General features: G+C 39.3%; 1 protein-coding gene across 1 annotated transcript in view; it reads left to right on the top strand.

Moving 5' to 3' along the window:
• LOC124605137 (succinate--CoA ligase [ADP/GDP-forming] subunit alpha, mitochondrial) overlaps positions 1 to 13752 on the top strand; it is a 74472-nt gene extending 60720 nt beyond the window's left edge. The window contains exons 6-7 of the mRNA XM_047136624.1: positions 2823 to 2957; positions 13343 to 13752. Of these exons, the coding sequence (XP_046992580.1) occupies positions 2823 to 2957; positions 13343 to 13423 (216 nt within the window). The 3' untranslated portion in view covers positions 13424 to 13752. The remainder of the gene's footprint in view (positions 1 to 2822; positions 2958 to 13342) is intronic.
• Positions 13753 to 16290: the final 2538 nt, after the last annotated feature.

Here is a 16290-nt window from a genome sequence, read left to right on the forward strand (position 1 = left end):
GAGTATCTGAGACCAGTCTTTAAAAATAGTGTCAGTAAAATGGAAATGACACTCTCATCTACCAAAGAAGTAGCATCCATCACAAAATCCTTAAAATCTAAGTATTCCAGTGGGTATGATAACATATCAACAAAGTTAATCAAAGAGTGCTCATGTGAGTTGAGTTCTATCTTAAGTCATTTGTGTAATCAATCCTTATCAGGGGAACATTTCCAGACTGGCTAAAATATGCTGCAGTTAAGCCTCATTACAAGAAGGGTGATAAAGAGATACTATCAATCAATTTTAAATTTGCCAGCTTTCTCAAAAATATTTGAAAATGTGTCTCCTTAAGCATCTGACTGCAAATAATATATTGTCCAAGCCACAGTTTGGATTTGTGAAGGGTTCTAATATAGAGAAAGCTATTTACACTTACAGCGAGAATGTACTTAATTCATTAGATAATGAATTAGGGGCCACTGGCATTTTCTGTGAGCTGTCAAAAGCCTTTGACTGTGTGAACTACAGCATTCTCTTAAGTAAATTAGAATATTATGGTGTCACCGGCAATGCTGCGAAATGGTTTGAGTCTTGTCTATCTAACAGGAAACAAAGGGTGTTGTTATGAAATACATGTACAGTAAGCAGTCAGTCTTCATCTGATGGGGAATTAATTACATGTGGTGTTCCTCAAGGTTCCATTGTGGGTCCATTGCTTTTTCTTGTGTAGATTAATGACCTCTCATCTGTTACATTGCCAGATGCTAAGTTTGTTTTGTTTGCAGATAATACAAACATTGCAATAAGTGGCAAGTCAAGTACAGATTTAGAAAAAACTGCTGATCAAATTTTCACTGACATAAGTGGTTGAAAGCTAATTCACTGTCATTAAACTTTGAGAAGACCCACTATATGCAGTTCAGAACCTGTAAGAGATTTCCTTCCAGCATGTGTATAACATATGAAGACATGCAGATCGAAGAGGTTGACAGTGTTAAATTTCTGGGATTACAACTTGATAATAAATTCAGTTGGGAGAAGGGTATACCACAGAATTGCTTAAGCGCCTAAACAAGTCTGTATTTGCCATGAGAATGATGTCAGATGTAGGAGATATAAATATTAAAAAGAACTTTCATACTTTTCTTACTTTCATTCTATTATGTCATATGGGATCATATTCTGGGGCAACTCATCAAACCGAGCAAAAGTTTTTAGTGTGCAAAAGCATGTGTTGTAAATACAAGAACATCTTGTAGAAACCTGTTCAAGGAACTTTGTATTCTTACCACTGCTTCTCAGTATATTTATTCCTTAATGAACTTTGTTGCAAGTAATACATCTCTATTTCCAACCAACAGCTCAATATTTTGTATCAATACTAAGAATAAGAACAATCTACATAAAGACCTAAAATCACTTACCTTGGTCCATAAAGGGGTCCAATATTCAGGAACACACACTTTCAATAAATTGCCAGCAACCATTAAAAACTTGGTTTCAGATAAAGCAAAGACTTTTTGATAGGCAACTCCTTCTACTCTGTAGATGAATGTCTTAACAGAGATTCAGTTTTGACAACACTTGGTCACAACAGTCAAGATTAGGTATTTTGTGTATGATAAATTTATTAATAATGCATAACAGTGTTTCATTCAGATGGTGTGTTAATTCTGTAAATATTAGCTGTTCCAGTTTACTGCATTGTATTAACCTATTTCGACTATCTCCTGACAAATGATCAGGTTAGTAAGTATTATATGTTTTATGTTTTTATGTTATACTTTCTGACATGTTCCACACGCACAAGAATCATTTCATTTTTTGAGTCTATGGAATGAAAACTGAATCTAATCTAATCTATGGTATGAATCTAATCTAATCTATGGTATCTGGCATCTTAATTGTCACGCAGTGATTACAGTGGGTCTTCTACAAAACATATACAGTTACATACTACAAACACAGAATTGGAAATACAATCCTTTTCATTGGTTGGCTTTGAAAGAAATCTTTTGCATGTTGTGGATGCAAATTGTTTCGTAACACTGCATCTACTAGATTCCAAACTGGTTTGTTGTGTGTACCCTCACCCAATGGTCCTAAGAATTAATACCAACTATTATTCTTGCCATGTTCATGTCTATTGCATTTCGTTAGAGCCTTATGTCACCAGTAGTGCTAGCAATGTTCTTTGCAAATAAGTAGTGCTTTGGAATCTAGTAGATACAGTAGTGCGAAACAATTTGCATCCATGATGTGCAAAAGGCTTCTTTAAAAGCTGGCCAGTGAAAACTATTGTACTTCCATTTCTTTGTTCATAGTGCATAACTGCAAACACTTTGTAGAAGACGCAATGTAATCGCTGTATGATGATTAAGATGCTAGATACCATATCACACAGACTAATTTTAGCAAATAATAAGCCTCTACCTAGAATTGAACCCTTCACCTCCTGCACACTAAGCCAAAACGCCATCCACTGCCCCTACTGCTTGGCACTGCTCTACAAGGTGACAGTGGCGGTTGCCGTACATGTGATTACAGTGTTGCCAGTTGCCAGTCTTTAACGTCCATTTACTGCTCGAAATATGAGCAAGATGAAATTTCATGACAGACATTTTTGTTTCGCCAGTATGTGACAAATCGTGCTGCGAAGGCTGAGTGTACGAATTTTTCTTCGCCCTGTATAGAGAGAGAATTGTGCTTAAACTTTTTATCATATAAATTAGTAGACTTACTCTTCTTGTCCAAAACACACACACACACACACACACACACACACACACACACCTATTCTTCTAACGCCAAATATATGACATTTAAAAATTATGTTTCAGGGAGATCAAGCAAAGCCTGTTGTCTCTTTCATTGCTGGTCTAACTGCCCCACCAGGGCGAAGAATGGGCCATGCTGGTGCTATTATTTCTGGTGGGAAAGGGGGGGCTCAGGATAAAATTAATGCCCTTCAAAAGGTAAAATTAATTTTGTAATGTGTTTAACTTCCATGGTGTTGGAGTGAATTATTTCTATTGATGGTTCATTTTAGTCTTTTTTAAATGCTTGTTGTAGAATTAAATATTCATCATGGTATCTTTCAAATATAAGTAATTAAATTGATGTCTTATTTGAAGGATTTGTACTTTTTAGAAGATATGAAGATTTAGACTTTTTCTGCATCCTTACAGGGAATCAGTGGAAAGTTGACGTTAATTTCAAAACAAACTGGATGTATAATTGTATAATATCTCAAACAGTAGTAACTGAGTTGTAATATAACATGGTTAGTCACAGTCTGTATAAAGATATCAAACTATGGAAAATCCAGGATGGAATGTAACAATATTATGAAAAGGAAAGTTGCTACTCGCCATTTAGTGAAGATGCTGAGTAGCAGATTAGCACAACAAAAAGACTGTCACAAACAAAGCTTTGGGACAGTAAGGCCTTCGTCAAAAATAGATACACACTCACACACAAACGCAGCTCACACACGTGACTGCAGTCTCATGTAACCAAAACCACATACTATGAGCAGCAGCACCAGCGCATGATGGGAATGGCGACTGGGTGGGGGTAAGGAGGAGGTTGGGGTGGGGTGGGAGGGATAGTATGGCAGGGGAGGCAGACAATGAAGTGCTATAGGTTAGACAAAGGGTGGGGAGAGGGGGGGAGGGAGGGAGAAGTATCGGAAAAGGAGAGAAGTAAAAAGACTGGGTATGATAATGGAATGACAGCTCTGTTGTGCTGGAATGGGAACAGAGAAGGGGCTGGATGGGTGAGAAAAATGACTAACGAAGATTGAGGCGGGGGGGGGGGGGGGTGTATGGGAACCTAGGATGTATTGCAGGGAGAGTGCCCATCTGTGCAATTCAGAAAACCTGGTGTTGATAGGAAGGATCCATATGGCACAAGCTGTGAAGCAGTCTTTGAAATGAACGATGTCATGTTTGGCAGCGTGTTATTTCCTGGCCACAGTTTGTCGGTGGCCATTCATGCGGACAGAAAGCTTGTTGGTTGCCATGCCCTCATATAGTTCAGCTAAGTGGTTGCAGCTCAGCAAGTAGATCAAGTGACTGGTTTCACAGGTAGCCCTCTCTTTGATCGGATAGGTGATGTTTGTAACCAGACTGGAGTAGTTAATGGTGGAAGGATTTACGGGACAGATCTTGCATCTAGATGTATTACAGTGGTATGAGCCATGAGATAAGGGGTTGGAAGCAGGGACTGTGTAGGTTCGGTGGAATGACAGAATACCACTGTGGGAGGGGTGGAAAGGATAGTGGGCAGGACATTTCTCATTTCAGGGCACAATGAGAGGTCGTTGAAACCCGGGTGGTGAATGTAATTCAGCCGCTCCAGTCCTGGATGGTACTGAATTATGAGGGGAATGCTCCTCTGTGGCCAGGTGATGGGACTTTGGGAGGTGGTAGGGTACTGGAAAGATAAGACATGGGGGATTTGTTTTTATACCAGGTTGGGAGGATAATTATGGTCTGTGAAGGCTTTGATGAGACCCTCAGTATATTTTGAGAGGGACTGCTCGTTGCTGCAGATGCGATGGCCACGGGTGGCTACGCTGTGTGGGAGGGACTTCATGGTATGGAATGAGTGGCAGCTGTCGAAGTGGAGGTATTACTGGTGGTTAATAGTTTTGATATGGACGGAGGTTCTGATGTAACCATCTTTGAGGTGCAGGTCTACATCTAGGAAGGGGGCTTCCTGGGCTGAGTAGAACCAGGTGAAGCAAATGGGGGGAGAAGTTTTTGAGGTTCTGGAGGAATGTGAATAAGGTGACCTCACCGTCAATCCAGATCGCAAAGATGTCATCAATGAATCTGAACCAGGTGAGGTTTAGGATTCTGGGTTTTTAGGAAGGATCCCTCTAGATGGCCCATGAATAGGTTGACATAGAATGGTGCCATATGGGTGCCCGTAGCCAGCCATACCCCATATTTGTTTGTAGGTAATGCCTTCAAAGGAGAAGTAATTGTGGGTGCAGATATAGTTGGCCGTGGTAACTAGGAAAGAGGTTGTTGGTTTGGAATCCGTCAGGTGTTGGGAAAGGTAATGTTCAATAGCGGTAAGGGCATGGGCTTTAAGAATGTTAGTGTAAAGGGAAGTGGCATCAATAGTAACGAGTAGGGCCCCAGTGTTAAAGGGAGAGTCAGTGGAGGAAATGGTTCGTACCTTTTATATAGGAGAGTAGGTTCCGAGTAGTAGATTGAAGGTGTTGGTCTACGAGAGCAGATATTCTCTCAGTGGGGGCACAGCAACTGGCCATAACGGGGCATCCTGGGTTGTTAGGTTTATGGACTTTAGGAAGCATGTAGAAGGTAGGAGTGTGGAGTGTGGTAGGGGTGAGTAGAGAGATGGACTCCAGGAAGAGGTTCTGGGATGGGCATAAGGATTTGAGTAGTGACTGGAGATCCTTCTGGCATGGGGTCACTGTGGCATGGTTTGTAGGTGGAAGTATCTGACAGCTCACGGAGTTCTTCTGCCAGGTAATCCTTGCGATTCAAAACAGCAGCTGTGGAGCCTTTGTCCACTGGGAGGATTATAAGTTTGGGGTCAGTTTTTAGATGGTGGATTGTGCTTGTTTCTGCAGATGTAAGATTAGTTTGCATGTTGAGGGATTTGGGGAATGATGGTGAGGCAAAGTTTGAGGTTAAGAAATTCTGGAAAGTTAACAGGGGTGATTTGGGGGCAGAAGGGGTGCATCACGGTTGGATGGAGGAATGAATTTACTTAGCAGGGTTCAGTCTGATTGGTAGGATTGGTGGCAAAAAAGTGTTTCCACTTTAGGGACTGTGAGGAGGAGAGAAGATCTGTAACAAGTCCAGCATGATTGAATTTGGGAGTGGGGCAAAAGGTGGGGCATTTGTAAAGGACTGATATTTCTGTGGGGCTAAGGCTTCTGGAGGAAACCTTCATGACTATGTCATGGGTCTGTTTAGATTCTGGATTCTGTGTGGTGGTGGGAGGGAGTTTTGGAAGGGGGGGTAAGTGTAGGAGGTCTGCGAGACAGGGTTTGTCAGTTGTGAGGGGATGTGGGGGATGTTTTGAGTTTGTTGTAGAGGTAGTGGACAGTGGTACTCCAAGGGGAGTAGGATGTGAGCAAGATGGAGAGCTTTTTGAGGTGGCATTGTGCATATTGCTCAAGTTCTGCAGGGTAAGAGTTTCAGTGTGTGTTATGGGTTCCAGGAATTTGGGATTGCACAATAGGAGAATTCTGCAGATGGAGAGCAGGTACTGCAAGGAGGTTTGGGCTTGCTTGATATGGTTTTGCAGTACTGTGTTGGCGAGGGCTAAGGATTGGCAGAATCTGAACAGGTAGAGGTCATTGTGCAAGGAGGGATGGCAGCCAGATATGGGTAATTTGAGGGTAAGGCCATTTGGGGCGATTCCATGAGCCAAGCAACAACGCAGGAACAATATGTGGGACAGATATGGCTAGGGATAAGGAAACATTTCTGTATTGACACAGAAGGAAGGAGCAAGGATCCATGGTGGTGAAAAAAATGCAAGAAGTTATGTAAATAACATAGAATTATATCCAAAAAATTTCGCAAAAATACATCCAAAAGAAAGGTCTATATAGCTTTATTGTGTACAGACTCATACTGGTTTTTATTAGTCTTTAAGGTTTTGTTATGTGACCTTCTACAGAGAAAACCCAATTTTACACTTTTCAAGGGACTTCAAAAAATGATGTAAAACACAGGAAAATGTAAAATGTGGGAAATAACCTTTTAAACTGTAAAAGTTACATGCAGGATACCCCCTTGCACTTATATTATCTAATAAAAACTGCTGATGTAACTGAAACTGATAACTGTCTTTGTAGTAGGAACATTTGACTCAATTTCATATGTCATGAGGTTTTTGAAAGCCTGCAGCAGTGATTTATTATTTAAATAATGAAATACTGCACTATTTACGTATTTTTTCATGCTTAGCAGGACGCATTTCGAGAATTCTTTCTCGTTTTCAAGTGGAAATATGTAAATAAGTATTTTGTGTGGTGTTTGAATATGTGTTATTCTGTGTCTCTTGCACTGTAGTTGTCTTTTTGAGGACATCAGGTACTGTGCCTCATAAGTTATGTAGAAAACCACACTGAGACACGCTAACTATCAATCACATTGTTTGTTTGTGTAATATCACAAAAAATACGTAAATACTGCACTTCACAACAGGAATAAATTCTCGAAACAGATTTTGCTCAGCAATGTTAAAATACGTAACCGGTGCTGTTTTCGAATTGAGCAACGCAAAGTGAATGACAGTGTCACCTAATGCTCCAAGTGGCCATAAGCTGAAACACGCTAAATACGGTTCGAAAAAGGTGTCATGATGATCACAACAATCACAAAACTGTTTTTGCACAACAGAGACAGTTTGGAAATGGTTGTGATTGGTCATGATATCTTCATTCGAATGAACCTAGTTGCCCCCATCAGCCACGATGACAAGTAGAGTTTGGCAGTGATGGGAGATATAGCACGAATTGTTGCAACTTTTACGTGTTTACTGGTTTAAATCTTCTGAATAGTGTCCTGGTGTCAGGTAGATTAACCACGTAATATTTGTAAACATTACTGGACAGCCAACATCATGCCTGCATTATTTTTTCTCCATAAACATTTTTTCGTAATGCATAAATTGTGGGGAAAATTATAAATGTGTTGACGCAAAATCAGGTGCAGATTAACATTGTGGGCATTGAAAATTTGATGGGACCGATCAAAAATGTCGTGAATGGTGGGAAAACGATAATTACGGGAATGTAAAAGTGGGGTTATACTGTATTAAACGTATTTCATACTATCTAGTTCTAAATATGGAAAGAAAGAAGCAGAAGAGCAAGCTGAAGCTAATCAGTTACATTCTCATGAAGAAAGCTGTATTCACTAATGAAACTATTAATTTACACTGTCCTCAACCTGGAAGCTGATTTGCTCACCACACCACTTTACTTGGTGTGGTCCTGTTAGAGATGGTATGTCCTCGCTTTCTTCTGACCTTCAGACTCATTTATCTAGCCAGTTATGAGAGACCTACAGTTCAGCATTGATTCAAAACCGCAGTGCAGTTTGGCATTTTTTGCTGCAACATATACTGCTGAAGGTAAAAAAATGATAAGTGAAAGTAAAAATATCCCACTACCGACTAGACATTGAGTGTGAATTACGTGCATTGCAGCTAAAAGTTGTGTCTCTGTAGTACATTCTCTTGAGCATAACAGGTCAGGTTTGTAGTCTACACAGGATGATAAACCACTATCCGCAGCTTTCACTTTCCTGGTTCTAGGCCACCTCCCCCTTTTCCTCCCCCCCTCCCCCCCCATTCCCTTCCTTCTACTCCATTATTAATTCTTAACAATTTTTGTAAAAGCATTTATTTACTACTGTGAGCCATCTCCAGTAATTCTTGTGATATACATAATATGTGTCTCTCAATATGTGCACCTCAGTGCCATGATTACTTTGATGTGATCGGTTTTACTACTTGTTCAAACTGTGGATTATTGTTTAATTTTAATCAGTATTTTGAAAAGGATAGTTGCTACTCACCATACAGCAGAGGTGCTGATAGACACAATAAAAAGAATATTACAAAGTGAGCTTTCGGCCAACAAGACCTTTAAAACACACACACACACACACACACACACACACACACACACAGAGAGAGAGAGAGAGAGAGAGAGAGAGAGAGAGAGAGAGAGAGAGAGAGAGAGAGAGTGAGTGAGTGAGTGTCTCTGGCAGCTGAAGCCAGACTATGAGAGCTGCACATGATGGGAGCGGCAACCGGGCAGGAGTAAGGAGTCTGGGGCATGGGGTGTGAGGGGTAGCAGGGCAGGAGTGGACAGTAAAGAGCTGCTAGAGGGAGCATGCAGGGATGAGGTGGAGAGAGGGTAGGGCAGGGCAGCTAGGTGTGGTTGGAAGGTTAGATGGAGTTGTTTGTTTAATTATAAAGTATTTCTTAATAACCCCAATTTGTCATATTGCAACAGCCACCATCTTTAGTGCTGGCAACTTCCTCCACATGCTGATACTCAAGCCAGTGCTCACACAATCACTTCTCTGCCTGGGAAGCACCACCAATCTCCTGTCATTGATCATGTGCTTGCTAATGACCGCATGGATACCAAAGTTGGTCTAAGCGAATACCTTCACCTGAGCCCCTTAGCTGAGCCAATATTTACAACTCAAAGTTTCTTATAACTTTAGGGGCTGACACGTTGGCAGACTATATATTTTGTTAACGCCATCCAAACTTCAGCATTCTTCTGTAGAACCTCATTTCAAAAGCTTATGTTCTCTTCTTGACTGAACTGCTTATCATCCACATTTCAGTTCTGTATGAGTTTACATTACAGATAAATAAATTATGAAAATGCTGCCTAACACAAAATTTAAATTAGATGTTTACAAGTTCTTCCTTTTTCAGAAATGCTTTTTTTGCTATTGACAGTCTGCAGTTTGCATTCTCTTTATTTTGGACATGGTTTGTTGTTTTGCAGTCCAAGTAAGAATTGTCTAATTTCCTAATCCAATCCCCTCAGTATCACCTACTTTAATTAGACTGTGTTCCATTATCTTGGTTTTATTCCTGTTGATATTCACCTTATCTCCTTTGGAGACAGTATCCATTGCATTCAGCTACTTCTCTGAATCCTTTGCTGCCTCTGACAGAATTGCAATGTCATTGGAAAACCTCAGAGGTTTTATTTTTCTCTCTGAACTTTAACATCTCCTAGGTTGCCTTTACTAATTGAATAACTTTGGAGACAGGCTGCAACTGTTTCTCATCCTTTCTCAACAATTTTTTCTCTCCCACATCCTCAACTCTTGTAATTGCAGTTTGGTTTCTGTACAAGCTGTAGATAACCTTTCACTATCTATATTTTATCTCAGAATTTCAAAGCAAGTATTACAGTCAACACTGTCAAAAACCTAACCGAAAGTTTGAGGTTTCTTCGGTCTATCTTCAAAGTCAAATCCTAGAGCCAGTATTATTCCTACATTTCTGTGGAACCCAAGCTGATCTTCCCAGAGTTCAGCTTTTAGCAGTTTTCTCATTCTTCTGTAAATAATTCATGTCAGTATTTTCCAAACTTGACTTATGAAATTGATGGTTCAATAATATTCACAGATAACAGCATCTGCTTTCTTTGATATCGGAATTATAATATTCTTCTTTAAGTATGAAAGCATTTTGCCTGTCTCATATCTCAGGTAGAATAATTTTGTTATGACTAGCTTTTGTAAGAATCTAAAGTTTCCTGATGGAATGCTGTTTCGGCTTAGATCTTTCAGTGCTCTAGCAAATTATTGTCGCAATAGCATATCCCATATCTAATCTTCATCTTCTGCAATATTGACTTCAAGTTTTTACCCCTTGTCTAGTCCTCCTCTATATTGCTTCCACCTTTCAGTATTTCATTCATTGCTTGGTACCGGCTTGCTATCTGAACTTTTAGTATTTATGCAACTATAGCTGCTTCCCTTATCTCCAAACGTGTCTTTAATTTTGCTGTATACTGCATCTACCTTTCCCACTCTTGTGCATTCTTCTACAGCCTTATATTCCTCATATAGCAGTTCCTGTGTAGCCATTTTGCACTTTCTGTCTGTCTTATTTTTTAGATACTTTATTGTCTTGTGCTTGCTTAACTTGCTGCATTGTTGTGTTTTCTTCCCCTTTCAGTTAGATTCAATATCTTATGTGTCATACTACCACTACCACCACCACTACACCTTGTATCTTTAGCTATTTTATCCTATGCTGCTTTCACTATTTAATCTCTCATAGCTTCCCATTTGTTTTCTTTTGCTTTCCTTACCCATGTTTGTCAGTCGTTGCCTTTTGCTTCCTTTGAAACTCTCAACTACTTTTGGTTTTTTCAACTTATCTAGGTCCCATCTCCTTAATTTTTTTACCTTTCTGAAATTTGTTCAATTTTAATGTGCAATTTGAAACCAATAAATTATGTGCCAAGTCCACTTCTGTCCCTGTAAATATTTTGCAGTTTAAAATACCGTTTTCAGAATCTCTGTCTCACCATTATACAGTGTGATTTAGTTGCCCCTACCACAGGGTTTTATGCAACCCACAAGACTTTCATTTTCTCTCACTCGCTATATGCAAACTATTAACCCTACAGAAAAAATGAAACGTTTTTGCTAGAGGCAGTAGTTCTCGAATTATTCAAGGAAAAAGTAGAAAAGTGACCATCACATGCGTTTTTCTTGAATAACACGAAAACTGTGGCCTCCACTAAAACATATCCAACTACATTAAATTTCCTACAAAAAGTTCCTGTTCATTTTTTCTGCGGGACTATTAGTTTGCGTGTAGCAAGTGATAGAATATGAAAATCTCTGCCACTGGAGTTTGTTGAGTATCTCTATAATGCTATCGCACCCACTAAACTGTTGTATGACGAAATGTGCTGCACATAATTCAATACCTCTCTCTCTCTCTCTCTCTCTCTCTCTCTCTCTGAAGGCGTTTCAGGTCGCATAAAACACAGTGGTAGTGGCAGTTGAATCACCGTGTAAAAAACTGTCTACAACTTACTGCAAATGGTGCATGGGAAGAACCGAACCACTATTAGTAAACTTCCATATAAGCTCTAATTTCTCTGACCCTTTTTTTTTCTTGTCCTGTTCATTTTGCAAAACATTTGGGTAGAAGTAATATGTTGCCCAACTCTTGTGCTGTCTGCCACTGGAGTTTGTTGAGTACCTCTTTAATGCTACTAACCCACTAAACTGTTCTATGATGAAATGTGCCCCCCCCCCCTCCATAATTGGATCTCTCTCTCTCTCTCTCTCTCTCTCTCTCTCTCTCTCTCTCACACACACACACACACACACACACACACACACACACACACACGTCCCTCCCCCTCCTGTTATTTCAACTTCTAGGTATTTTCCAATTGTTGCAGTTTCTAGTGATTTTTTTACCAATAACAGAATCAAACAGTAATGGATCACTGTGCCTATTTATCACATAATGTTTAGTTCGTTTACATTCAGGAGTCAGCCTTCACTGTACCTTTTATTGATCCTGTGCAGGTCACCCTACATTTCACTGCAGTCTTGTAATATTGCAGTGCTCCTACAAAAAAACTTTTATTCACAAAATCATTCATATATTGTAAACAGTAATGGCCTTGGTATACTCTAGAAGTTACCGCTACATCTGTTGATTTCATCCCATTGTGAATAATGTATTGAGTTCTGTCTTGTAAAAAGTTCTGAATCTAATCATAAATCGTGTCCGATACTCGATGACATGTAGAACTGTATTAAATGCTTCCAGAAGTCAAGGAACACAGTGCTAACCTGGGTGCCTGTCTGTGGTGCTCTGGATTTCAAAGATGAACAATGCTGTTTGTTGCAAGATCTCTGATTACGGAATTAATGTTGGTTTCTATAGAGAGGATTTTTGTTCTCCAAAATGTCAATGCAGGAGCACAGACTGTGCTCCATAACTCTACATCAGATTGATGTCAGTGATAAAGGCCTGTAATTACATGGATTAGTTGTGACAATCCCTCTTGAAAACAAGAATGACCTTTGCTGTTTTCAATTGCTTGATACCTTTCTTTGTTCCATCAACCTATGATATAATACTACTAGAAGGAGAGCGAATTGTTTCACATAATCTCTGTAGAATCTCGCAGGTATTTCGTCTGGTCCAGATGCCTTTCCACTGTCGAGCAGTGTTAGTTGATTCCATGATTATTTAACTCAATATCTGCCTTTTCAGTGTTTGTATGATGTTTTAAAGGAGGTGCACTATCACAATCTTCTGCAGTGAAACATTGTCAGAATACTGAATTCAGTATTTTAGCCTTCTCTCTTATCATCTTCCATTTTGGTACCATTATTTCTTCAGTTTGATTACTTTTTGTCAGATCATTGTACATATCTCCATATAACGAGATGCTGAGTCACTGCAACTTAGCATCTCTGCCATATGGTGAGTAGCAACTATCCTTCTCATTATATTGTTACATTCCGTCTTGGATTTTCCATTGTAGCAATATGTCTGTCTTAAAAGGTAAATAACTGTTTTTAATTCCCGAGTGTATCTGACCTTCTGAAGCAAAGATTTATTTCCAAAAAGGGAAACTGTAGGAATGAGATAATTGTAAAGAAAACTTTTGTTTACAGCTGTGAACCCACGTGTCTAAAATGGGTAGGAGAGCCCATATTTCTCTTTAATCTTTTCTTGGTGTGGATTATGAAGATGAAAACTTAGCCTAGGGACTTTATTTATGTTACACATAGATTTCATAGCAGTTTTGTTATAAACTACACCTTTTTTTTTTTTTCAGGCTGGAGTGGTGGTGACAAAGAGCCCAGCCCAAATGGGAAATGAACTCATGAAGGAAATGAGGAAACGTGGCTTAGCTTGAGAATGTTATTCAACCTTTTACTAATTAATATTGCAGAGCTTTATTGAAGTGAATGTGTATATACACTTTTTCTCCCCTATAAAATATTTATATGTGAAAAGACATAGATCCATCGATTTTTATGTGTGAAATGTACTGATAAATACGAATGAGTCTTGAGATACATCATGAATATTTCATGTTTTCTTGGAATTAGTGTGAGATATGTTGTACAGCTTTTGCTGTCCTTTTTGTTATTCCTCTGTAAGTACTTGTTGAAGACTGTGTACAGGTGTTGAAAATACGTTTTTGTCTATATTATGAGAATAAACCAGGGCCATTGTATTTTATATGGTCTTATTTGGCACAGTTTATATGTAAGCTGTTGTTAGGAAAAGAATACTTGTAGACTGACATATCAGCTCAAAACTAAATTTTATTAATTGCACAATCTATGAAATAACAATTACAGCCATTTCCTTTTACTTGAAAAAGCCGAGTACATATGTTGCCTTTCCTGAATGAGAAATGTGATGTCTATATCCAAACTTCCATTTTCATCTCAAGTCGTATTTAAAGCTTATTAATGTAGTAAATCCTCAGCCTAATACTTTGCCCACTTAGTAAGGTGAAATATATTTTTTATATTCAAATTAAAAGTTTTCATTTAGTGTAAGTCAGTATTTTATGGGTACAAGACTATATAAATGAAAGTCAAGATGGAAGACATATTACAATAGGTAAAAGAGAGTAAAGTAAAAACCATCAGATTTTATAAGTACTCAACAGATTTTGTTAGCTTTACTGCTCATACATCGTTAACGAAGAACGCAATGTTCATACACCATTAATGTTTGTCATCATACTGAACACAATGTTAATGATTTTCTGGTGGAGATGGATTATGTTTTATCTAGAGACACTTTCTAGACTTGTTATTTCTTATACTTGTCCAGCTCAAATAGTGTCATCTTACAGTTGTTTTAAAATTAAAAAGGTTACAAAGCAGAGAGAAGTTATTTTAGGTTGGAAGGGGCAGAGAAATGTGATCAGTGTTTTCAGCAGTAAGTCGCTTCCTAAGGGGAAAATGCCAATCAGCAGTTTGTTTGGTAATCCACATCATTGCAGCAACTTGACTATCACTGCTGGATAAAGGTTACTGCTGCTACTGAATGACATCTAGCCATCTCATTGGTTGTCACCACTTTGTTTTCCTGTGTCTTAGTATCCATCAAATAACTGTTTTAGTAGATGTACACATGACTACTGAAGTAAACTGAAAGTTCTGTGATCTGACATAGCATCCAAATTACCAATGAGATCACCCCCACCCCTGGGTGCCAAAATGTAGTGAATCCTTCAAAGTTCTCTGTAATATCACATATAATGCATATCACCAATGAAAGGTCCCCTCACTGGATGGAAAAATGCAGTGAACTAAAAATTCTTATATCTGACATGAAATGACATGCAGATTACTAATGAGAATGCCCCATCCTGGAAGCCAATAAAGATATCATTAACAAAGTGAAATCAAACAGCAAAATGTTATGAGATTAAGGGATTGATGTATGCATGGAATACATTAATTAGAGGATAAAAACATTAATTGTTTGCTTTTGTTACAGTACTTCTTACACCAAAAAATTACAAATCTCAGGGCTGATTTGACTAGGTGTGGACATGACTGATTTATTCAGCAGAAGGAGGGGGGGAATGAATCACCTTACCGTCATTGTCATTTGTGATGAGTAGCAGGCACCAGGTTGGTACAGCGCATTGCTTTGGAACTGTGCAGTGTGAGTCGGCTACCCTCTTCAGGTCCCACAGCTTTGCAGGTCACCATGGGTTTTGTAGCCAACACAGCTTTGTTACGGTGTTTGAAGATAGATGTTGTGCAATGATATTGTAATTCTCAATTGAGGGCTTCATTTCAAAGCACATGTCTGTAAGGATTTGTCCATTTAACATAGAACAGAAAAAGAAAAAGTCACAAAGTGACGAACATTCAGATGGGAGTAAGGATCAGATTCAAGTCAGCAGACTAAGTAGGTGATGGATGGAATAACCTCCATGCCCTCTTGCTTTAGCGCTATTTTGCCAACTGCCATTCACTTCTCATCAGTCTTCTTAGCTAACAGACTCCTCGAATTTTTCATGCTCTCAGTGTTGTCATTAGCAGACAAAATTTGCAATGCCAGCCAATGACTGATCGCCATTACATAACCATGCCTCCCAGAACAGGGTGGAAATTTTCTATCTTAGTTGGGCTGGTGTGTGACCTGGGAACTGGCGTCTTTCTCACATGTTCATTGTTGAGGCTGTTCCTAGCATTTGTCGCACATTGTTTGGATGCTTTTTCGCATTCCTTAATTGCTGTGAAAGCAGCCACAAAACACTTCTTTGTAAGAATGGACAGTCTCATGCTTCTGCTTTGTCTAAAAATTTGCTGGCATTAGTGATTTATAAGCAAGATTCTTACTGCTCAGCAAACTTTTTTTTAAGCAGGTTGACTACTTCGACAGTTCTTTAGTTTCACACATCTCCTTTATGCGAATTCTTGGCATTTTTATGTCTATGCTAGATCTCAATACTTGCAGGGCTCCACAACTTCTCAGCATGACTCTGAGGCAGTTCTAAACCGCTGTTGCCAGCCAGCATTCTACATGTGCACTCTTGATGCTTTTCTGTTTGCAAGGTGTGTCTATTCTTTAAGTAAGCCAGTGGCATCCACCAGCCTACCCCTCACATGCTTGCAGATTTGCCCCCCCCCCCCCCCCCCCTCCCCCTGCATCTGTCCTGGCCCTGAATGAGGTCTGACTTCCCCTTCATCAAGAGCTGCTGGTGCTCGGAGTTAGCAAAAATTGCCACCAGCGGATGTATCGCAC

The sequence above is a fragment of the Schistocerca americana genome, chromosome 1 (genome assembly GCF_021461395.2).
Source record: "Schistocerca americana isolate TAMUIC-IGC-003095 chromosome 1, iqSchAmer2.1, whole genome shotgun sequence".
NCBI classification, from domain to species: Eukaryota; Metazoa; Arthropoda; class Insecta; order Orthoptera; family Acrididae; genus Schistocerca; species Schistocerca americana.